Source organism: Scomber scombrus, chromosome 6 (genome assembly GCF_963691925.1).
Source record: "Scomber scombrus chromosome 6, fScoSco1.1, whole genome shotgun sequence".
In the NCBI taxonomy this organism is placed as follows: Eukaryota; Metazoa; Chordata; class Actinopteri; order Scombriformes; family Scombridae; genus Scomber; species Scomber scombrus.
Window position 1 is genome coordinate 30,403,675 of NC_084975.1, and position 20,970 is coordinate 30,424,644.

At 39.7% G+C, this 20,970-nt stretch overlaps 2 protein-coding genes across 2 annotated transcripts in view; both read right to left on the reverse strand.

The window, feature by feature from the left end:
• Nucleotides 1–11,776, reverse strand: part of lonp2 (lon peptidase 2, peroxisomal) — a 20,079-nt gene extending 8,303 nt beyond the window's left edge. The window contains exons 1-9 of the mRNA XM_062421122.1: nt 11,481–11,776; nt 9,791–9,926; nt 9,188–9,301; nt 6,928–7,059; nt 6,125–6,247; nt 5,869–6,032; nt 5,691–5,785; nt 4,037–4,155; nt 3,783–3,922 (exon numbers count right to left, since the gene is read on the reverse strand). Coding sequence (XP_062277106.1) covers nt 3,783–3,922; nt 4,037–4,155; nt 5,691–5,785; nt 5,869–6,032; nt 6,125–6,247; nt 6,928–7,059; nt 9,188–9,301; nt 9,791–9,926; nt 11,481–11,713 — 1,256 coding nt within the window. The 5' untranslated portion in view covers nt 11,714–11,776. The remainder of the gene's footprint in view (nt 1–3,782; nt 3,923–4,036; nt 4,156–5,690; nt 5,786–5,868; nt 6,033–6,124; nt 6,248–6,927; nt 7,060–9,187; nt 9,302–9,790; nt 9,927–11,480) is intronic.
• Nucleotides 11,777–19,716: 7,940 nt separating this feature from the next.
• Nucleotides 19,717–20,970, reverse strand: part of il34 (interleukin 34) — a 32,859-nt gene continuing 31,605 nt past the window's right edge. The window contains exon 8 of the mRNA XM_062421124.1: nt 19,717–19,855. Coding sequence (XP_062277108.1) covers nt 19,797–19,855 — 59 coding nt within the window. The 3' untranslated portion in view covers nt 19,717–19,796. The remainder of the gene's footprint in view (nt 19,856–20,970) is intronic.

The following is a 20,970-nucleotide window of genomic DNA, read 5'->3' on the forward strand; positions in this document are numbered from 1 at the left end:
TCCATTTCTAACACAGTCCTAAAATCTACTCGTGACCAGAGTTATTACTGTTTGTTTTTCATTTGTTTTTCATTTTAATGTTTGTATATGTTTGTTTATAATAATAATTAAAGCTGCAAGCAGCATTGAATGGGGCCCTCGCATCCCTGTGCATGCTGGACTGCGGCACAGTCTATTGACACATACCGTAAAAACCGTCAACACTGGATGAGTCACACTGGTGTATTAGTCACAGTCTACTTTGGGGGGTGTCATGCTGGGAAAAACACTTTCTTATTAAAGGCTGGTTTATTTGAATGCACCAGTAGTTATTCATTTATAAGTTTTTAATTACCTTTATATTAAAAAACCTTTTCAATTACTTTTATTTGAAACACAATCAAAACACATATTACACCTGAAACAGTGTGCTGGGTTAATGGTTAATGGTCCGGTAATGATTTGCTTAACTGAACTGGACCGCTATATTGAGTCAGACTGGGTTAGGATTAGGCTGTGAGTTTAAATTAAACCTTTAGAAAGAACACAGTAACTTTACATATTTAATACAGTGTGTATCTGTGTGCTTACTGAGTCCCAAAAACTCTTCATCAGAGCTGTCGCTGTGCGCAAATAAGTCGCATTAAGGCTCACCAAGCACCCTGTCCTCAGACTCTGTGTCAGTCCCAGAGTCAAACAAAGCATCATCCTCTGTTCCATCCAGTGGAAATACAACAAAGCTACTGAATCTTAGTCTTCAGTCTAATCTGCTGCTGTTAGTCGGGTCAGTACTGAAACATCACAACAACTGGTGTCTGAAATACTTCTGATCAACACACAGAATCAGCACCCAACGGTGAACCAGCCTGGTTTTCTTTTTTTCTTTTTCCCGTACAGCATACAGCATTAACGAGTTATTAATAGCCTATTTTCATTAGCTGCCGACACAGCTGGAGCGTGCAGCGCGTGCTCGACACTGCTGTTTTTAGGACGTTATAGTTCATAAGTGTGGACGCTCACATCCTTATCTCTATAGTTATTGTTATTGTTCTTAGTGTGGATGGCCCTTTACATACCTATAATCATATTGAGATCCAACTTCTGTATTTTACTGCTGTATAGGACATACCGGTGTATGAGACGAAATAAGGGGGAAAAGGACGCCATAATTTCAAATTTGAATATAAATGGCTGACTTCCTGTTCAGTTTAGGGCATGCTTCCAAGAATTTTTTTTGTGAATCTTGACATGATACATATGTATAACAAATTTCATTTGTCTACATCGATGTGGAAGGAGGGGCTTCAAATTTGAAGTTGGCCTAGTGGGTGCCCTTGAGCCATTTTGACATGCCCATTTCTGCTAACCATAAAATATCTCATTTTTCACCAGATCTGGTACATGTGTACATTTTCACGAGTTTTTTGGCATGTTTTTGCCTCATGGCTATTAGGTTGACAAATTTGGCCAAATTGACAAAGAAGAAAACTAAAGACATTTTATGTATATTTTAGTTTTACTGTTTAGTTTACAGTATTTAGTTCACTATAATAACCTATAATAATAATAATCATAATAATCTTGCTTGTGACAGCAGAAAATACACATGTCAAGGTGAACATCATGTCTTGTCATCCACTACTTTTAAACATATGCAATGCATTAGCATTGACTAGAGGTCAGCTCTGTTTCTGTTGCTCTATGCATAGCATGCAACAATAGTATAACTTTACAAAATCGAGAGCAGACATAATGTAATCCATGACAAATGAGCTAATTCAAGCAAGTTTCTGGTGTTTACAAGTTGAGAGCATGAAATGTGGTTCAAAGACAGCAAATAAAAATACATAAACAAAATGGTTAATAAGAAACTACTGGAGTGGTCGAGCTCTCTGAGAAGTTTTTTTGGAGGTTTTTTTGTTGAACAAATGTTATAATGGATGGTTAGAGAACTTTCATCTTTATCTCTTGCCCTCGTGCTGTTGGTATGCTGGACACATGTTTCTCATCTGGCTTTAGAGTAGGTGTAAACTCTTCCTTTAAAATACCAAGCCTGCTGGATCAGCCTGCAATCTGAGATGAACTCTACACACAGACACAAAGGCACAGATGCGGACTCCAATACTGTGCCTGTCAATCGTACCTAAGACTATATACCAACCTTTGTGGTTTGCGTCCGCGGTGTTTCCCACAGGTTGAAAATCTAGTTGCGGTGGTGGGTGGCATGGCGTGTGACCCATGAGAATGCAGAGTTTAATGCAGTTCAGAGAGAGAATGTAACCCCGGTTATTTCCTGTAGCTACAATTTACACACGTCCCCTAAGTGCTACACAGAGAAGCCTCCTATTCCTCACTTCCTTCCTCAAGTAGAGCTGATGTATGAGATGCTGATCTGTGTTTGTTTTTACACAGCTCCAAATCATTCCTAATAGAGGCTGTTGTAAGATGTAAGTAAGCAGAATGTGAGGAAATAATAAAATGAGACCTTCCCTGACTTTCTGGGTTGCCAATAACAACCTGTCAACTGATCACTGTGACATTTAGGTTTGTTTAGTTTTTTTAACATCATTTTTTGGGCATTTTTTGCCTTTATTATTTATCGTTGGCATAGAGGCTGACAGGAAACAAAGGGACAGAGAGAGAGATGGGTGTGACATGCAACAAAGGTCCCTTGCCAGACTAGAACCAGGGACATTGCGGGTATGTGGCATGCACTGTAACCACTGGAATACAGGGCACTCCAGGTTATTATTACTGCAAAGTATGTGGAATATATTGTGAAATTGTGGTTTTGTGCTGTCTGAGTTTGAGCAACAGGATGCAGACTGCAGCTGAATGAATGGCCACCAGTGTCATTAAAGAGAAAGTATTTCGGATTCTTACATATTGCACCTTTAACAGACTGGTCAAAGGCAACCTCAGTGTCATGGCTCCCGAACTGTAATGACTTTTTATTGACTTAAATTACTGAGGATATTGTATATATGAGTCATGTGCACATCAATGTACTGTGTTGCATTATGATAGTGTGTGTGAGTGTGTGTGTGTGTGTGTGTATACACTAAGTATGGACATGTCGAGAAATGAAGGTTTGATTCCTGATGTGGCGCCAAAGCCTATAAATGTCTTCCTATCTCATGTTACAAAATTCTGCTGCCTTTCATGTGCAGGACCTTAAAATGCACATGTGTGTTCTAATCACATCATCAACCCTTTTAAAAAAAAATCACACACAGGTGGACTCCAAGGCATGCTGGAAAGATATCGGCAGGATTCCTCAAGTAATTGGGATACATATTCAGCCCATCTGTCAGCCTGGTCCGAATGGACTGAATTAAAAAAAAAAAGATTCACATTTCCCCTGCGACAGGAGTCTCTTAGGACAAGCTTAAAACAGATTATTTTCAAAAATGAGCTTTAAAAATAACTTTTTTTGATCATGGTGAAGTTTGATCGTGTTTAAAATGTCATCCAAATATTTGGCTTGTCCAACACTGATTCCTCTTTAAAAACAACAGAACTCATACTGCTGTGGCACATTATTTCCAATTACCCAAGTCCTGAAACTAGATTATGATCTGACCCACCAGTAAAAATTCAGTAAAAAATACATTTTGAAAGATGAATCACCTCCAACGTGAGCGCAAAGTCAAACTCACGTCTTTGCGGTGTCTCAGGAGTACATTTACATGTAACAGCTGGCCTTGTGTCTACCTGTGACTTGTCAAAGACCCCTCACTACAACCATACAGGGCAAACTCAACATGTACTCTGTGCTTGTAAAACTACAGTGTAGATCATACCTGTGTCCACGGATGTCTGATTGGTCACAGACACCTCCTAGAGCGATGCGGTGGAACTCTCTGCCCAGAGTCCTGGCTATGGAGCGTCCTACGCTCGTCTTACCGACTCCCGGGGGCCCCACAAAGCACAGAATGGGTCCCTAAAGACACAGCGGCAGCATGAAATCCACAGAAATATGACTTTAAGAAATTAGATCCCTGTATATTATAAAAGATTTACATGTTTAATGGACTAACCGATCTACAAGACACACCTTGAGTGAAGCCTTCAGTTGTCTAACAGCCAGGTACTCCAGCACACGTCTCTTCAGCTTGTCCATGGCATAGTGATCATTGTCCAATAGGGTACGAGCAGCTTGGATGTCAAGACAGTCTGACGAGTGTGTGTGTGAGAGAGTGTGTGTGTGTGTATGTGTGCGCATATTGGGACATGGTTGAGATTGATGTACCCAAGGAAGAAAGAGAAAACATTACAGTTACTGAGTGAAAGTGATGACAGAAAGGTGCAGAAGCCGAGTGAAGAGAAGGCAGCAGAAAATCAGAGAGTCTGTGAGAACTTTCCCACAAGTCGCCGTATAACAGCGGTATCTACTCTGCTGCACCGGTGGGCCTTTTGAAGCCAGACGCTGCAACTAACTGATTAGTTAAACAGATTTATTTGCAGCACATGCTTCAGCTATAACCTTTGACTCTCCAATTGAATGAAAGATGTGATCTACTTTTAGAGTCAGCAGTCTCCACTGATCTGAGGTTATTTGTTATAGGGACAGTCTGTGGTCCGCAGCAAGAACAAAGCAAAGCAGTCACTCTGTGTCTGTGCGTATTATTATATCACTTTCTGAAACCGATTGGCAGCGTGTCATTCTGATACACCAGCTGGGAAGATGATTGCCTTTGAATTTTGATGGAAATGAGTCTGGGTTCACATTTGGACATGAGTGATAAAAAGTAAGTCTTTTTAATAACTTTTCTGATGCAGTAGAATAAAAACTTGGAGATGACAAAACTGAAATAAATTGATATGAAAAGAATTTTAGACTTTCAAATGATGTGAATTTGATAGTGTTATTTTGGCCACTTGGGGGCAGCAGAACAAGTTATGAGCTCAACACTGACATATCACCCTCTCAAGTTGTTAGAGCTAACATGTTAGCAAATTATTGCTAATTTACACATCCCGCAGATATGGAGCTACATTAGCATTCTTAAGAATCATGTTTCACGTTGCCTCATGAACTCCAAGTCCAATATTCACTCTCTTTTTAGCTGTGTTTTCTTCTCCATTAACTCCTGAGAAAAAAAACATCCGTCTCTTTAGCTGCTAAATGCTCCACTGTGTTCACCGGCTAGTTGCTCACTTTGTCTGCTAACTTTGGTGCATTCAGTGCATGTATGAGAGCTTTGTTCGCTGGAAAAGAAGTTGATGAGAGCAGTGGGAGTAAACCGTACAATTGTGGGTTATAAAACCAAAAAAGGCACTAAAATGAACGTTTCAATTTCAGTGGAGAACAAAGACTGAATCATACATTTCCCAAAAAAGAGAAATTTGCAGACACCCATATTCCAACGAAAAGAACTAAAATCTTTTCAGTTGCTCAATACAATAAAAAAAGCTGCACAACAGAAAAATATGAGACTGATTACATTGAAATATTCGGCACAGTCGCCACATGTTGAGCCTTGCCTTGAATTAAAACATAGAAACACAGGAGAAAACTTTTAGCTGAGCTCCATCAAAGCCAAAACATTTGGCTTCTGATGATGCCAAAGCTGTCACATGTCATTACACTTGTAATTCTTTGGCTGTGGTGCAAAGACATAGCTGAGGACTATGGGAGATATACAGATATGCAGTATGTGACACAGCTGGACTGGACTCTGCTAAACATTGCTTGTTGCTTTGTTTACCTTTGGTGCTTTTGCTCCACGGCAACTCTACCATCAAATCCAAGTAGTTTCTGGTCAGGGCATACTCTGGCATGGACTGAGGCATCTTCTTCAATCTGAGTACAGATGAGCAAGATTAAATGTAATACCCGTCTGACTGTCAAGCAGGAATCCTCAGTGAAATCACAGGAAAGTTCACCTCTTGAGCTCCTTGAGGCAAACCCTGAATGCAGCTTCAGGCATGTTGGCCCCGTGGACCTTCTTCTCCAAGGCTGCAGTGTCATCTCCATCGTCATCTTCGTCCTCCTCATCCAAATTGAACTGCCGTCCCGGGAACACTCCGCCTTTACGCACCGACAGCACCTGAACAGATGGGACACCGGGGGGGAGTTTACAGACATATGAACGCAGACGTTTTAAGAATACAAAAGGGGAGAAGCACAAATGCTTGTTACCCTCTTCTCATGGTCGGGATTCATTTTCCTGGTTTTCTGCAGCAGTTTTAGTCCCTCTATCTGTTTGGTCAACATGGGCAGAGCCTTCTTAAAACGCTCCTCCAAGCTCACTGCATCCAGGACCTTCACATCACACATGGAGTTATCAAAAGTTCATTTCAAACTTTAAATTGTGCTCTTTGGTGCCTTTTGGTTAGGACTGGTTAAACTACTCGATACCTTTGAGGTATCAACCAAAATAAATTGATACCAAGTACTGACCGATACCTGCAATCAGTCCTTTTTGCACCCAGAGCTAGAAAATATGACTATTTGCTCGCAGCCAATCAACACAAGCATTCTTCGATTTAATGCGATATGTGATTGGCCCACTGCCACAGCAGCTACAACCCGTCTGCGGTGGCATTTGATGCAATTTAATGCTTCTATTCATATGATGGGTATCGCATGAAGCACTCAATTGGTATCAGTATCACTTTAAGGGTATTTGGATTGGTACTGGTATCGTAATTCTTTAAACGATACCCAGCCCTACGTTTGATGGTAGCATTAAAAATCCAAACTGAGAGATATTGGTGTGTGTGATATGATACCAACCCCTTCCTCCCCCCTCCCCCCCACGCATTTGACCAGGGCGCACCAAGAGGAATTTTACAGATCTTCACCGGATCATTTCATTTTTCTACAAACCAAACCCTGATCAATTGAAAAGATGCTATATAATCCTGTTTCTTTACACACTTCTGTCACATCGAGTGTTTTGTTGAAGTTTGGGAGACACAGACCCTAAACAGTCCCTTCACCTGTAATTTCTCCTTGTTTGAGGTGCGGATCATCGAGGCAACTAAATCAGGTAGGGTTTCTCTGGGCAGGCTGTCCAACAGACGTCTGAATTTAGCCACCACTGGAACAGACATGTCCAACATACCTAACAACTGCACACACACACACACACAAACACAAACACAAACACAGTAGGATTAGAATTATTGACACCATTAAGAGCGTTTTCAAGTCAAATTCATCGTAGCATGCTTTTGCTGTCATCACTGTTCACTGCACATAAGAAAAATGTCTGTTTCTTGTTATTTTGATCAGTTTTGACATTCGAAAAATTCACAGAGTTTGCCCAGTGAGAGTAAAAACCAGCTCAAACATAAATTGTGAATGAAAACACACGCCCGTCATGTGATTAACTGGTGAATGATGAGCCAGCTGGTAAGTACTTAAAAATAAAAGCTTTTGCTCATTCTGAAGGATATTTTTGTGAAAAAATATACACAAAATAAAATGTCCAAAAGCAACATCTTAAGGCTAAAGCAAGCAATGATTGAACACATGCAGACTGTTCTTCCCACAGATGAGATGTCTTTTGTTTCCTGCACAGCCAATTCTTATTTTGGTGTTTCGAATGAATAAACGTTTAATATATTTACACCATTTTTGTGTTTTGGTTATGTACCTTTTGAAGTCTTTAAAGAAACGGTTTGACATTTTGGGAAATATTCAAATTGTTGCTTAAGAGTTAGACGAGAAGATTGATACCACTCTCGGATCTGTCTGTTCATGCTTCCCAAGTAAAAAGATTAATTTAATCGACCACAACAAACATAAATGTGGAAAAATTGCTTTTCCGATTTAAAAAAAATTGGATATTTTCATCTGCTTTGTCCAGTCTCTCCGTAGTGCACTGGCTAAGCTAACAGCTAACTATGAATAAGCTAAAATCAAAGCTGTCAGTATGTGATCTAACTGTTTATCTTAGTTTGTCACATAGCTTAAAACTAGTCAAATTCTTGTAAAATTAACTTCTTGCTGATATGGCATTATTTTTTTGACATTTTAGATTTCTAAATGTCTCCTGGCTCCAATTACATGTTAAGTGGACAGATATAAGAGCTGTATCCTCATTTAACTCTCAACAAGGAAGCAAAAAAACTTCCCAAAGGGGCCAAACAGTTTCTTTATTTCACTCTTTCCCAGCTTGTACGTGAATGCCTGCTGATCGTCATTACACGAACACTGACAGCGTGTTGATGGACTTATACATCATCATTATCTGGGCTGTACATACATCACGACTGTAAACGTGACACAAATCAGAGGAAAATGTATAGCTCTCATGTTTCTGGGATGGTGGGATTGTTTTTATGGTAATTTTATTTAAAAGCCACTCTGTCAAGTTAAATTCTCCTCCTCATTTCCTCAGGATGTATTTTAGGGGGATGAAAAACATACAGGGGGCACTTTGTATTAACATGTCTGAGTAACTGCTGTGAGCATGAGCAGGTACTGTATGTGTCCACAGCCATGAGAAAGTGAGGGAGGATGGTCACATGGAGGGACACATACAGATGCTAAAGAAACATTAGTGGATATGAACCAATCTAATGGTCAAATGATGGTGAAAGGTTGAAAGTCCAAAGAAGGTAAAGAAGATAACCTTTAAACTATCTTTTTCTTCTTCCCATGAACCTTTCTTACTTTTTTCATGATATGTTTTAACTCAGATTCACCAAATGTTATTAACTGGACAAACTTTTTATGAAATGCCGATCTCAACCTGATGTTAGCCATTCATCATTAGGCCTGTCACAATAATTACGTTGTCAACTTATCGTACAATAACGTAATTATCGGCATCATCATGTATATATTTTGACTTATCATATGATACATGGACATGAACTTGATCCATTTTATGACCTCAATAATGCCACACTTCACATTAGCAGCTAAGAGGCTATTCATGTCACATTGGCTAAACAAGTAGTGTCCTCCATTCCTCACTGTGTACGTCCTGAGTGGAGACTGTAGAAGAATTAAAGGTAAATAACTCTGTCCCCAACCATAATGGCAGTCTAATAAAAATAAAATATAGCATTTGGGGGGGCGCTGTTCCAAACGTGAGTCAAATCCCTGGGAAATTCTGTTTAACGTGTGCATAGAGAGTGATCGGTTGAGCGAGTGCGAGCGGCAGAAAAGTGACCGAGAATGCGAGCGAATATATCGTCTGATAAAAGTAGTTATCGTGACGGGCCTACACACACACACACCACACACCTGTACAGCAGCCTGGTAGAACTTGTGGGACAGCTCCCCCAGCTCTCCATCTTGTGCCGCTACATCGTCCGTTGCCGGGGTCGTATATTGCTCCAGTTTATCCAACTGCTCCACCTGCAATTAGACACACATACACATACTGTGTACTGGATACCGACATACACTGCTGTGTATTTTGGAAGTCCGGTTTTGTTTTTGGCACTATGTTTCCCAAAAAAACAGAATTCTTAGTTTCAGATGTTTATTCACGAAATTCTACGTACTGCACCTTTAATGGAGTCAGTGAAACAGTAAGGCAGCTGTTACAATGCTTCACAAAAAAACAAATTAGCAGATTAAAGGTACACTGCAGAGATTTTGACCACTATTAGCGCTATAGAGCAATGTTTTTATGAGTGGGTCCCTATTCTCAGCTCCTGAGGAAGACGGCAAGTATTGGCCAATTCTACTTCCAGCAGTCAGTTTGACTCACTTTCACTCTCCTTTAATTTGTAACAGCAATACTGAGAGGACGTATTGAGACAACATTAGGTAGCCACAAATATCCACAGAATTAAATCTGTCAAAGTGTTTAAACGGAGTCTGATCTAAAATAAGCTTTACCTCTGCCAGCACGAAGGGTCGCTCCTTCAGCAAACCCGACACACTAAAGCGGCACAATCCTGTGATGAGGAGGGTGTAATGGGGCTTCGGCCAATTACTGCCGACCACCTGCACTGCGATCCCCGCTGTACCGATTCTACAGAGAGAGAGAGAGAGAGAGAGAGAGAGAGAGAGAGAGAGAGAGAGAGAAAGTGAGTGATATGAGACAGAGGAGGGCTTTGACAGACAACTTATTGGAGGAATTCAGCTTCCCCTGATTTTTTAAAAGGGACATTCCTCGACGCTAAACGGCATTTGTCATTTTACTGTATGCCCTTAAAGTCAGCCAGAGTGTAATTGAATTAAATGTAAAAAATGTACATAGCAGGACAATATGTGAGGAACATCAAAGCAACCTCTCTGGGTGACCCCAGAGAAATATCTGGATGTTGAGCAGATTAAGACGAATGGACTCAGCTTCATTTAAGAATTAAATGTGTGCTGTTCGACTCATGCGATGACATGCCAGCAGTAGGGAAAAATTACACAAGTATACAAATTAGTAGCTTCTGGAGACATTACCTGACTCACCAACCCCCCCCCCCCCCAATACACACACTAAATATGTTTCTGATTATGGGCTTGCAGCGGCCAACATATTCCTGGATGTGATGTGTAAGCGGCTGCAACCCCAACATAGATGACTGTAGCTGTGTGTGTGTGTGTATGTGTGTGTGGATGGTGGTTGATCCGGGATGCAGTTTAAAGGTGCTGCAGCTCTAAATTATTTACTTATTGGAGGAAAAGCTGTCTTTGAAACCGAACATTTAATCCCTCTTTTCCCCAAGCATCCACGCCAGATTCCTGTGGTCGAACACAACAAACACGATGGATAAACACATCTGATTCTTTTTTTCTCTTTTTTTTATTTATCTGAGTTTGATCCATATAACTTAACTGGAAAGCAACAGTTTTGGGCTCAGTACAGTATTTACAGAAACTGGAGCTGATAGAGAGAGACAAATATATGCTACTTAGTAACCAGACCGGCCTGGTTAACTGCTGGGGGAAAGGTTAAAGTCCATCTCTCTGTGCTTTGCTGACTGTGTTTGACTGCAGGGCCGTAGCTGAGCTGTAGACTTTTTTAGAACAAACAGCATCATTTGTCAGACAGTATTCATTCTTATTAACATACAAAATACCACTTTACGCCTATTAATAACATGGCGTGCATAGCATAGTCATTTTTGGGGAATAATAATGAAAAGCAAATTATGAATTATCAATATTTCCTTGTGGAAAAACGGTGTTAATTTGAATCAAATTGCTGGTCTGCTGCTCCCAGTTCAGGGAAGACAGAAGATCACAAATGAGCGTCAAAAGGAAGCTCACATCTACCTGTTGGTTATTTATTAAGTTATAACTACAGAAATTCACACATGTGGTGCATCAACATGATAAATGGATATTAATTTACTCTGGGGCAACATTCTTGCCTTATAATGGATCATTTGGTGTGATAGAACTATGTCAGGGCCTCTCTCATCCCATAACTCATATGGAGGCACTCTAGGAGGGTCTCGACCCTCAGGTTGGAGGGTCTCGACCCTCAGGTTGGGGGTTCCGTGCAGCCAGCTGACATGTCACACCTGCAAAACAACACTCACTCTCTCTCTGTGGGTATCAAATGTATATGTTCAGTGTTTATTACTTATGCAAGCTGGGGAGGTCGTCCGTTTCGTGCTCTGGGTCTCTGGTGTTGGGAATCACTCCTATGATGGTGCTTTTCAGGGAGGTCCCCTTCAGTAGTCGGTGCTTCACCAGGTGCATATTCCGCGGAGAGTCCACGCTGAACCTGACGGTGGAGCCCGGGAGGAGCACTCCTTCATGGGTCAGCAGTAGCGGGAGACGGCTCGGTATCTGAATTCCATCACCGGAGGACATTGTCGAGGGCTATCAGGCTCCAGGTCAATGTTTTGAACAGTTCACTAATAAACAAACGCTCACTTCCGCTCACTAGTCTCTCTATCAATGTCAACGCGTTTTGGTTTTTTTTTTACCACCCGCATTCTGCGAAGACCCGCCCCTATCTGCATCTGATTGGCTCAGATCCTGATATTCTTATCCTAACCCAGCCATCTCACGGATCATACTGTGACCTAACCAATCTAATCAACGAAGGCACCGAAGACGAACCAATCAAAGGCAGGAAGGGGCGGGTCTTCACGGAATGCGGGTGGCACAAAAAAAGCTCCCTGGGTTGGCAATGGCAAGTAGAAAGGGACAAACTACATTATTCCATAACATTCATTTTGCCGTAAAGAATGTGGATAAGTTTGTATTGTGTGTGTGTGTGTGTGTGTGTGTGTGTGTGTGTGTGTGTGTGTGTGTGTGTGTGTGTGTGTGTGTGTGTGTGTGTGTGTGTGTGTGTGTGTGTGTGTGTGTGTGTGTGTGTGGCTCTTTTTATGTTAGGCACAGGTCAGGCTGCGTGTTATGTGTTGGTCTGTATTCAGTGATGGAAAATTGTACTTAAATATAATCTTAAAGTACTTAGGCTACTTACTCATGTACAATATCTCCCTTGCATTTTAGAAGGAAATAAAGATTTTTTTTTTACAAAACATATGGTCAAGTAAAAAATGATGATCCTTTACTGTGGTTTTAACTACATTATATACTGCTCAACATATATGAAGGAGTTAAATTACCTCCACCTTGGCCAGCTACAAACATTGAAATAAATTAAGATAAGAGATACTTTATTAATCCCTTAGAGGGGAGATTGAATGTCACATTCACACGAAGACAGCCAACATACAGCAGTCAACAACAATTAAAAAACCTCACTGCACCAGGTATAAAGGACCTTATGAATATTTCTGAATAGCACCTTGGCATCACTAGTCTGGCACTAAAGGAGCTCTTCAGTTCACTAAAAACACCATAAAATGGGTGGTCCTTATATATGGTCCTCTCTTCTCCATGACCACCTCTAGTGAGTCAGAAGGCAAACCAATGATTGATCCTGCCTTTTTTATTAACTTGTTGATCCTATTTCTGTCCTCTGGCTTTAACCCCCACCCCCAACAGACAACAACATAAAAAAGCACACTAGCTAAAATACTTTAATAAAACACATTCAAGAGTGACCTGCTGACATCAAACGACCAAAGCCTCCTGAGGAAGAACAGCCTGGACTGGGCCTTTGTTAAAATGGCACGGGTGTTCTCTTTCCAGTCCAGCCTGTTATCCTCAAGGATGCCAAGGTACCTCTAGGAGGGGACCACCTCAATAGCCACATATTTGATAAGAACAGGAGTCACCGGTATCTTTTTCTTTGATAATTGATTCTATGATAAGTTCTTTCATTACTTCCTATGTTTTAATGCATCAGTAATAATTTTACAGTATCATAATATTTAATAATATAACTCTGTCAGGAGCCAATGCGCTGCATAATTAGAATGTTTTATATAAGTAACTGGGGCAATGAAATAAAACTATTTTTATATTTTGTTATTGCTATTTTCACTTGACTTAGAGCTCCTGATACTTCGACCACTGCCTGTTTAAACATTTGTGCGTATTTAAAAGTAGCATTATCATTTTGGAGGAAATTTTTTTACAGGCACAATCTGTGATCCAAAAAAAAGTTACAAATACCTGAATGTAATCTCCTATTACTGCAGAACCTCCCATTACTCCAAAGATTTTTATGATGGTTTTGTAACCCCTTCCAGCCTGCCAGTATCCTATCAGCAAATTCTTCTTCTAAGGTCCTCAGAAATCTGCTTTGTTCGAGCCATGACGCACTTCCACAAACCTGTGTTTTGAAGCTCAGATTTTGATAAGGACAAGATTTCTCTCAGACTCATCATTGATTTTCATCCCATTGATTGAAACACTCAAGTGAATTGATGATCCAAGAGGTTCACATACATTTTTCACACACAAATAAAAATGGATAATTTTCCTCAATAAATAAAATGAACATGTGTTTTTGTCTCATTTGACATGGATGGAATGGAATAGATGGAAAACACAAGCTAACTAAGACAACACATGTATTTTCTGAAAAGATGCACTCCACCTGTTTTACCCATGAAGTTCAATTCAGGCTGTGGGAAAAATGTATAATATCGTCTGTGGAAGGAGAGCTCCCAAGTCTTAAAAAAAATAACATATAACAAACCAAATCCAAGATAACCCCAATGAGAGTTTTTAAATGTAAGCCTGACTTATAAAGTGGGGGTTAGGGTTAGGGTTAGGGTTAGGGGCATTTAGGTGAAGGAGGAGGTCTAATTAAAGTCTCATAGCGCATTATGAGAAATGTATGATCCAGTGTTTTTGGAGCTTGACCATTAAGTCTACAAGCTTCACTTTTAGGACTAAAGGGCAACTTTAAATTGGATTGAATTTTTTTTTTTTTTTTTTTTTTTACATCTGCCTCTTGTGAGTCCACTGACTTTATGGAAGTCAAGTACTGAAAAACTGGAGCCATATTACAGCTGGAGTTTGTTTAGTTCTCTCAGTCACCATATGATAGCCTGATACTTTAATAACTTCAATATACCCAACACCAAATTTGTACGAAATGTTAAACACAGGCACATTTATTCCTCTTTTTCTCTTTCTTGTAATAATGATTAGACTCCGGACACAGGTTTAGTTGATAAAAATAGCGATTTAATTCATATTTCTTTCATAAAAGTATGTCACGTAGGATTATACATTTCTAAAAAATAAATAAATTCAATATCTTGCGTATAAAAAAATCTGTTTCTAAAATCTATCTTCAGACCACAGACAACAACCATCCACATGTTTGCAGTTATCATCTCTCTGTTTTTTTGCCAGTCAGCTGTGGGAAATATCACTTTATGTTCACAATAAGGGATCCTTGAATACACCTTAAAACGCTCTCGTGGGTACAAAAAAGACAACCATACCGTTACATATGATTGATAAAGTTATAATAAAAATACACTTACTGCATTTATAGCAATACACCAATAATCATCATTCATCTATTACATCATGATCTTTTGTGTATGAGAACCAAGTTTAAGCCCCTTAAAAAAAACATATGTAAGCTGTCAACGAGTTCCTTTCAGGTTCAACCCATAACATCATCACTCCCTCCTAATGTGTGACACAATTATGCTTGCGAGGCTTTGAACATACATCATATATGAAGTTAGGAGTGAATGCATGAAATGAAACTGCACCATTCATACATACAATAAGCAAACAGATGGATGCCTCATGTAATCTTGGGAGTTTTTGTGAGACACATTATTAAAAAAAATACCCGAAACTTAAAAGTCAAACATGATGTTAGGTTTTCAAATTGTAATGCAAACTTTAAAAATTACATTTCTAACTGAGTGTTACTTTATATATTGTTTTTTGTGTGTGTGTGTGTGTTTTTTAAATTGACTATTCGTTTATTTGACCACAAATTAAAAAGCACAGCAGTTACAATGTCACATATTTTAAATGCAAAAAAAATTTCAAGTGTGTTTTTTGAAAATAACAACCGCGTGACAAACATCCTGTTATAATAAACAAGCCTCAAAGTTAGGCCGATAGTAATGAAAGGATGAGGGAATATAAATTGACTAAACCAGCAAGTCAAGATTTGCAAGCAACGAATCAGGTGCATTGAGATGGAAGTCACTACCGCTGCGACTCGCGTGCGTCTTAAGAAAGAAAAAAAGTTGCATGAAAACAGGTTTTGCAGCAAATACAAACCTGAAAAATAAATATATTTCACCCTGGTTGCCCAAGTTCAGAAAGCTCTAAATTTCTATATTTTCAGCGAGAGGCTTGGTGTGAACACGATCCCTGGTTACCGTTTGATCCTTGTAGCTATGCTGTTTGCATCCTTACATCGGCACACCAGAAGGTCGTCATTTTTTTTTTGCACCTCGTCCATTTTAAGATGAAGTTTTAAAATATCATAGATGGTGCATTTAGTTGCACACCTGAAACTTCTATTTGTTGCACTCTTTTGTGGGGTTTATCAATGTATATAAAGTATATATATATGTAATGTCTGTGGTAAAAATAGTTATCAGAGGTGATGCATGGCTACTTATCTCAGGCGTATATCTTATTGAACAAAAATGGTATCTTTAGTTAAAGAATATTCATTCATTTTACATACTGCTTATCCTCTAGAGGGTTGCTGGGGGTGCTGGAGCCAAATCTAGCTGTCATTGGGCGAGAGGCAGGGTACATCCTGGGTAGTCGCTAGTCCATCAGAGGGATAACATATAGTAGACGGACAACCATTCACACCTATGGGGAATTTAAAGTGACCAATTAATCTAAACTGCATATTTTTAGTCTGTGGGAGGAAGCTGGAGAACCTATACAAGCACATAGTTAAAGAATAGGATCAGGCAATTTCACAAAAAATGGCCAAACTGAAAGAATGAAGGGATAATTACATGAAATACATCATGATTCCAAAACATCACAATTTATATGAACTTTGAACGGTATTTAAAGCTGCATTCACCCAACCATCATTGGAAGACTTCCTTTGTTAACTCCACTTAAAGGAAATGCAGTTTTATCTTTTGGGCCTTAGGAAGTGTGACTTGTCTAAATAAGCCAAGTGTTTCACAGGTTTGTCATTCAAAAACCTCCCAGAAAGGCATCTGGTGTCCTCTATATGTCGGAGGCATTATACATGAGTGTGGTCATATGAAACTAAACTTCAGAAACATTCAGAGATTAAGGATGCATTCCAGCCCAGATGATTTAAGAGGGCCTTCAGTGGGAACCTCCCAGCAGCCATCATGGACATCACCCAGCTCTTCACAACAATGGCTAAGCTGCTAGCTGACTGTATTTCCCCTAAGTGTAAAAATGAATTCATTTGCTGAATTAAATGCAAAGCTTGGTTATATTGAGATGCTGGTAGTTACAATTGGCTGTAGGTGAAATTAAAAAATTAGCCATTAAAATATAACTTGTGCTGAAAACAATAGGTTATTAAAATGCCACAGAGACGTACTGAAAGTCTGGAAGCGATTATTCAATCCCTCACAGTCGCTTTCGAATCCAACAGATGCCCCGCTTTCTGAGCCCAGCTGTTATTCATTTACCTGTTTCTTGTGCCAACTGACCCCTTTCAGAAACATGGCCACCATGCACCGCAGTCAGAATATATTAGGGCAACAATGTGTTTATCATTGTTTTGGCTCAGCACACTGACTGTGAAATGGAGCAGTATGAAATCAAAGAGCTGACATCCTGTTTTTTTGGCTTTAGGAATTAGCAACTGAAGAATCTCCCCTTCTCTCTTTTGTGAGTGAGGTAAAGCTTATAAATACCAACTGCTAGAGTTAGAATATCATGGCTTTATATATTAGAGAACTGCAAAAAGGCTTGAGGCTACAACATCTGGTAACATGTGGTAATAGTCATAGAAAATACCACTTCTGTCAGTGTGGGCAATTCCTTCTACTGTCAAAGTATGTTTGCCATGTTGTTTGTGATAAAGGCTGATTTTTCAATGGACCTTAAACATGGCACTGACTGGGGCTGCAAAGCTGAATTTTTTGTGTGTATACTAATTCAAAGGAAATATTTTTAGGACATTATATGTTTGTAAGAGGGGGAAAAAATGTATATGCCACAACAAAATCCAGCTAAAGGACACTTATACCATAACATCAGTGTTCTAGCTGTTGCAATCCTATCATTCAATCCAGTCATTTCTCATGCTATGTTTATTTGAACTGCTTGTGCCATTCATTATGCAGCGTATGCGGTTTATTTTGTTGCTGTTGTGTACCTGTCTATCCCATTCAAAAAAATGTTTTGTCATATTACGTTAAAAAAATGAAGTCGACTTGCCTTAATGTTTCGGTTTCAGGTGTCACAGATTTAACATTTGCATTATTTGCATTGTGTGTGTAAAGAGTCTCCCAACCCAATGCATCTATTTAAGTGTAGTACCATCTCAGTACTGTATGAGATCTAGCGGATAGCCTTAGTCCCTCAAAAACCAACAATTTAATACATCTCAGAGTGGTAGTAATAGTAATAAGGAGTTAGTAACGCTGACACAACCTGACAGGCACACAGGAAAAAAAATGAAAGGGAATACTGATTTGCTTTGAGGTAAAAAAGTCAGAATTTGTCAGAGTATAACAAAAAAAATTGAAAGTGCAACAGATATGAATATTTATAATAAGCACTGAGTGTAGCTGTGATGTTTTCCGTGGCATTTAAAGATTAATTGCATTGAGTTTCAGATTTCATCTTAGCTGCTGAGATTTGTAGCTGATGATATATAACTTCGCACATTTCTAGCAAAATGTATTCCCCACTGGCTAAATATCACAGCATTATTACACATTATTTATCTATTCAACTATGATGTTTGAGAATGTGTCTGGATTTGGGGCCTCGATAGTAAAGTTAACAGATTCTGACTGTGATATTACTTCATATTTGTAATGTCACTTAGATTTGCACAGCTGACTGAGTCATCAATAGTTGCCAGGTGAAAAAAAAACAACAACAATAAAAAAAAATTTTTTTAAAAACCTCATAACAGATCAACAGCAAATATAAAAAATGCAAAGCTTGGACGGAGGGAGATGATTGTACATATCGCTGTTTGTCTGGGTTCAACTCACACTTTGTGCAGGATAAAACATATAGAAAGAAATACATGGGGAAAAAAAACTTGTAAAATAAGAAATGCATAGTCAACAACTGAAGAGGGAAGAGAAAAACAGTAGTTATCAGTTTGCCTTTAAGGTTTGAAGTTCAGTTAATGTACATTGCTCTAGCTCACTTATGTTTGAAAGAGGTGTTCATAGAAGTCTGGCTATGGTACAAAGTCAGCTGGATACTGAAGTTTCTCAATATAATTTCAGTCAGCCAGCTCACATGGAGTAGATTATTATTTAAATGTAGAATATGTACAGCATTAATGTTTGGCGTCTAGGCTCTGACCCCGTCTCTCCCCCAGAAGGAAACATTGATCTCACACAGCAGTGAGTGGGGAGTGACGATAAGGGGAAGATAGACTCGGAGGCAACAGGCAGATGCTGGAGTGGAGGTGGAGCTTTTCAAATGCTATATGAACAGCAGTCGCGATGGCAGAAAGCAAGCACGTGAGCAATGTAGCAGCAGGCATGCAGCAAAAGTCTGAGCAGAGCACTGACAGCTTAAATACGCCGCCATGATTATAAGGGTGTGTTGGATATATGGTACAGTGAAGGAAGTATGGGTGGAGCTGCAGCTCAAGCTGGGCTGCCTGAACTAGCTCGCAGACGTCGCTTCATAAAAATCCAGTTTGTAGTCTCTCTTACTGCTTCTTGTTGGTCTCTGAGGTGAACCACTCAGGTCCACAGGAGCACATTGCAGGCTTTGTGGGCAGAGATTTGGCAAAGCAACACTCCAAATCATTCCAGGTGAAGTTAACCCTTTGCTGAAGAGGGATAAGCAGCTTGCGCCGCACCCTCCTTTTTTAAAGAATCCACCGTAGAAAAGAATTTATCCAATATATTGATCGTACATCAATTTAGTCGCTATATGTGAACATGAACAAATCTCTTCCAAAACTAGATACCCAAATATCAAAGCATCAAGCTGAGATGCCATCGAGAGACAAACACTTCAGGCATCTTAACTGGCAGATAATGAAAAATCTGAGGAGCTCGGAGCTTTTCCTGCTGATTGAGCTGTATTTAATTTTAGCAGAACCACCTACGCTCATTAAATCCCCCACAAAAACTGTTACCGTAACTAAAAATTTCATTCTGCTTTTGTCGATGGAGCTGCGTCAGGGTTTAATGTCTTCATCGTATCATCATGACAATCTTGACTCTCTTTGGTAGATTTGGGAAAAGACTTATTGATGTTCACATTTCAGGACTGAATTCTCTTGTTTCAGGGTGGATTGTCCTTTTACCCCTCTCCCTGTAGCTCAAGGAAGATTACGATACTAATCCCTATTCAGTTTCAACAGGGACAACTTCACCGAGCTGGCTTCTTCTCAGCTTTCAGGCTGTAAGTCTTTCTTCCTGCCTTTCCTCCAATGAGAAACACCACAGTCTGGAAAAATAGACAAGAGAAAGAATTCCATTAAACATTTAAACATTTCTCACTGACTGAGCAGATTATTGAATTACTCCTATAAAAACCATTCAGTGTATCTCACCACATATGTTTTGTCACATCATGTGGGTCACTTCTCTCTCCATATGGATATATAGAATGACCCATGGGACCGGAGTTAATTTAAGCGCAGCTTTGCTCTGAGGTTTCACCTTTCATTGTCACTCACATGCAAAGTAATTGCAGCTGTACTTGTTGAAGTATACTCGATATCCAATATTGTGACTGCACCAAAGAGGCTTAGACTACTGAAGCAGCATGTTCAACTAATGATATCTGGCTAGTTTCCAGACCGCAGCACACTTCCTGAAACAGCTAAGCATTTATTTTATCACATGGGCAGCTTTTATTTTATCTGCGAGCAATTTTTGACCACTCAAAGTACATGGTATTCTAGACATTTAAGTTAATTCCATCCATTTATCACCTCCCCCCCTTTTATCCCATCTGCTCGAAGTTATTCTCCATGTTTGTGTTGAAAATAAATATTATTCTAAGGAGGATGATATGCCCACTATCACTGGGTTTACACACTGCAGTTCGGCCAAATCTGCCTCCAAATTGCATTCTCCTAACCATATCTGCCTATTTGAGAGCTGCGCCAAAACATGTTCGCATGATAATCTAATGAATCCGACACTATCGTTACAAAGTCTGCACACTGGAGACTCGATAGTTCAAGATCCTGTGTATTTAGAAATTGTTTGTTGGGTTTGTATGAGGCTGTTAACAGATGTAACTGTTTTATGTGGTACCGGCCCTCTCCACACCACCGAGCGGCAAAATAAACTCCCACACATGTCTCAAACCCGCAACCAAGCTAGTTAATCTGTCACTTTCGAGGCCTGATGGACTTTCCTCTGCTTTTTCTTTGTTCTTATAAATTTCCCCTTTGGCTCTGTGGCACATCAGTAAAACAATTACTTCCTCCAAAATAACACCAGACTCGAGAAAAGCCAGTGACCGAATGAAAGAGCAGGAAGTGAACCATCGCAAATGCCTCTGTCGATGAAAAATACCGAGGCTTACCACGAAGGACGAAGATGATGACG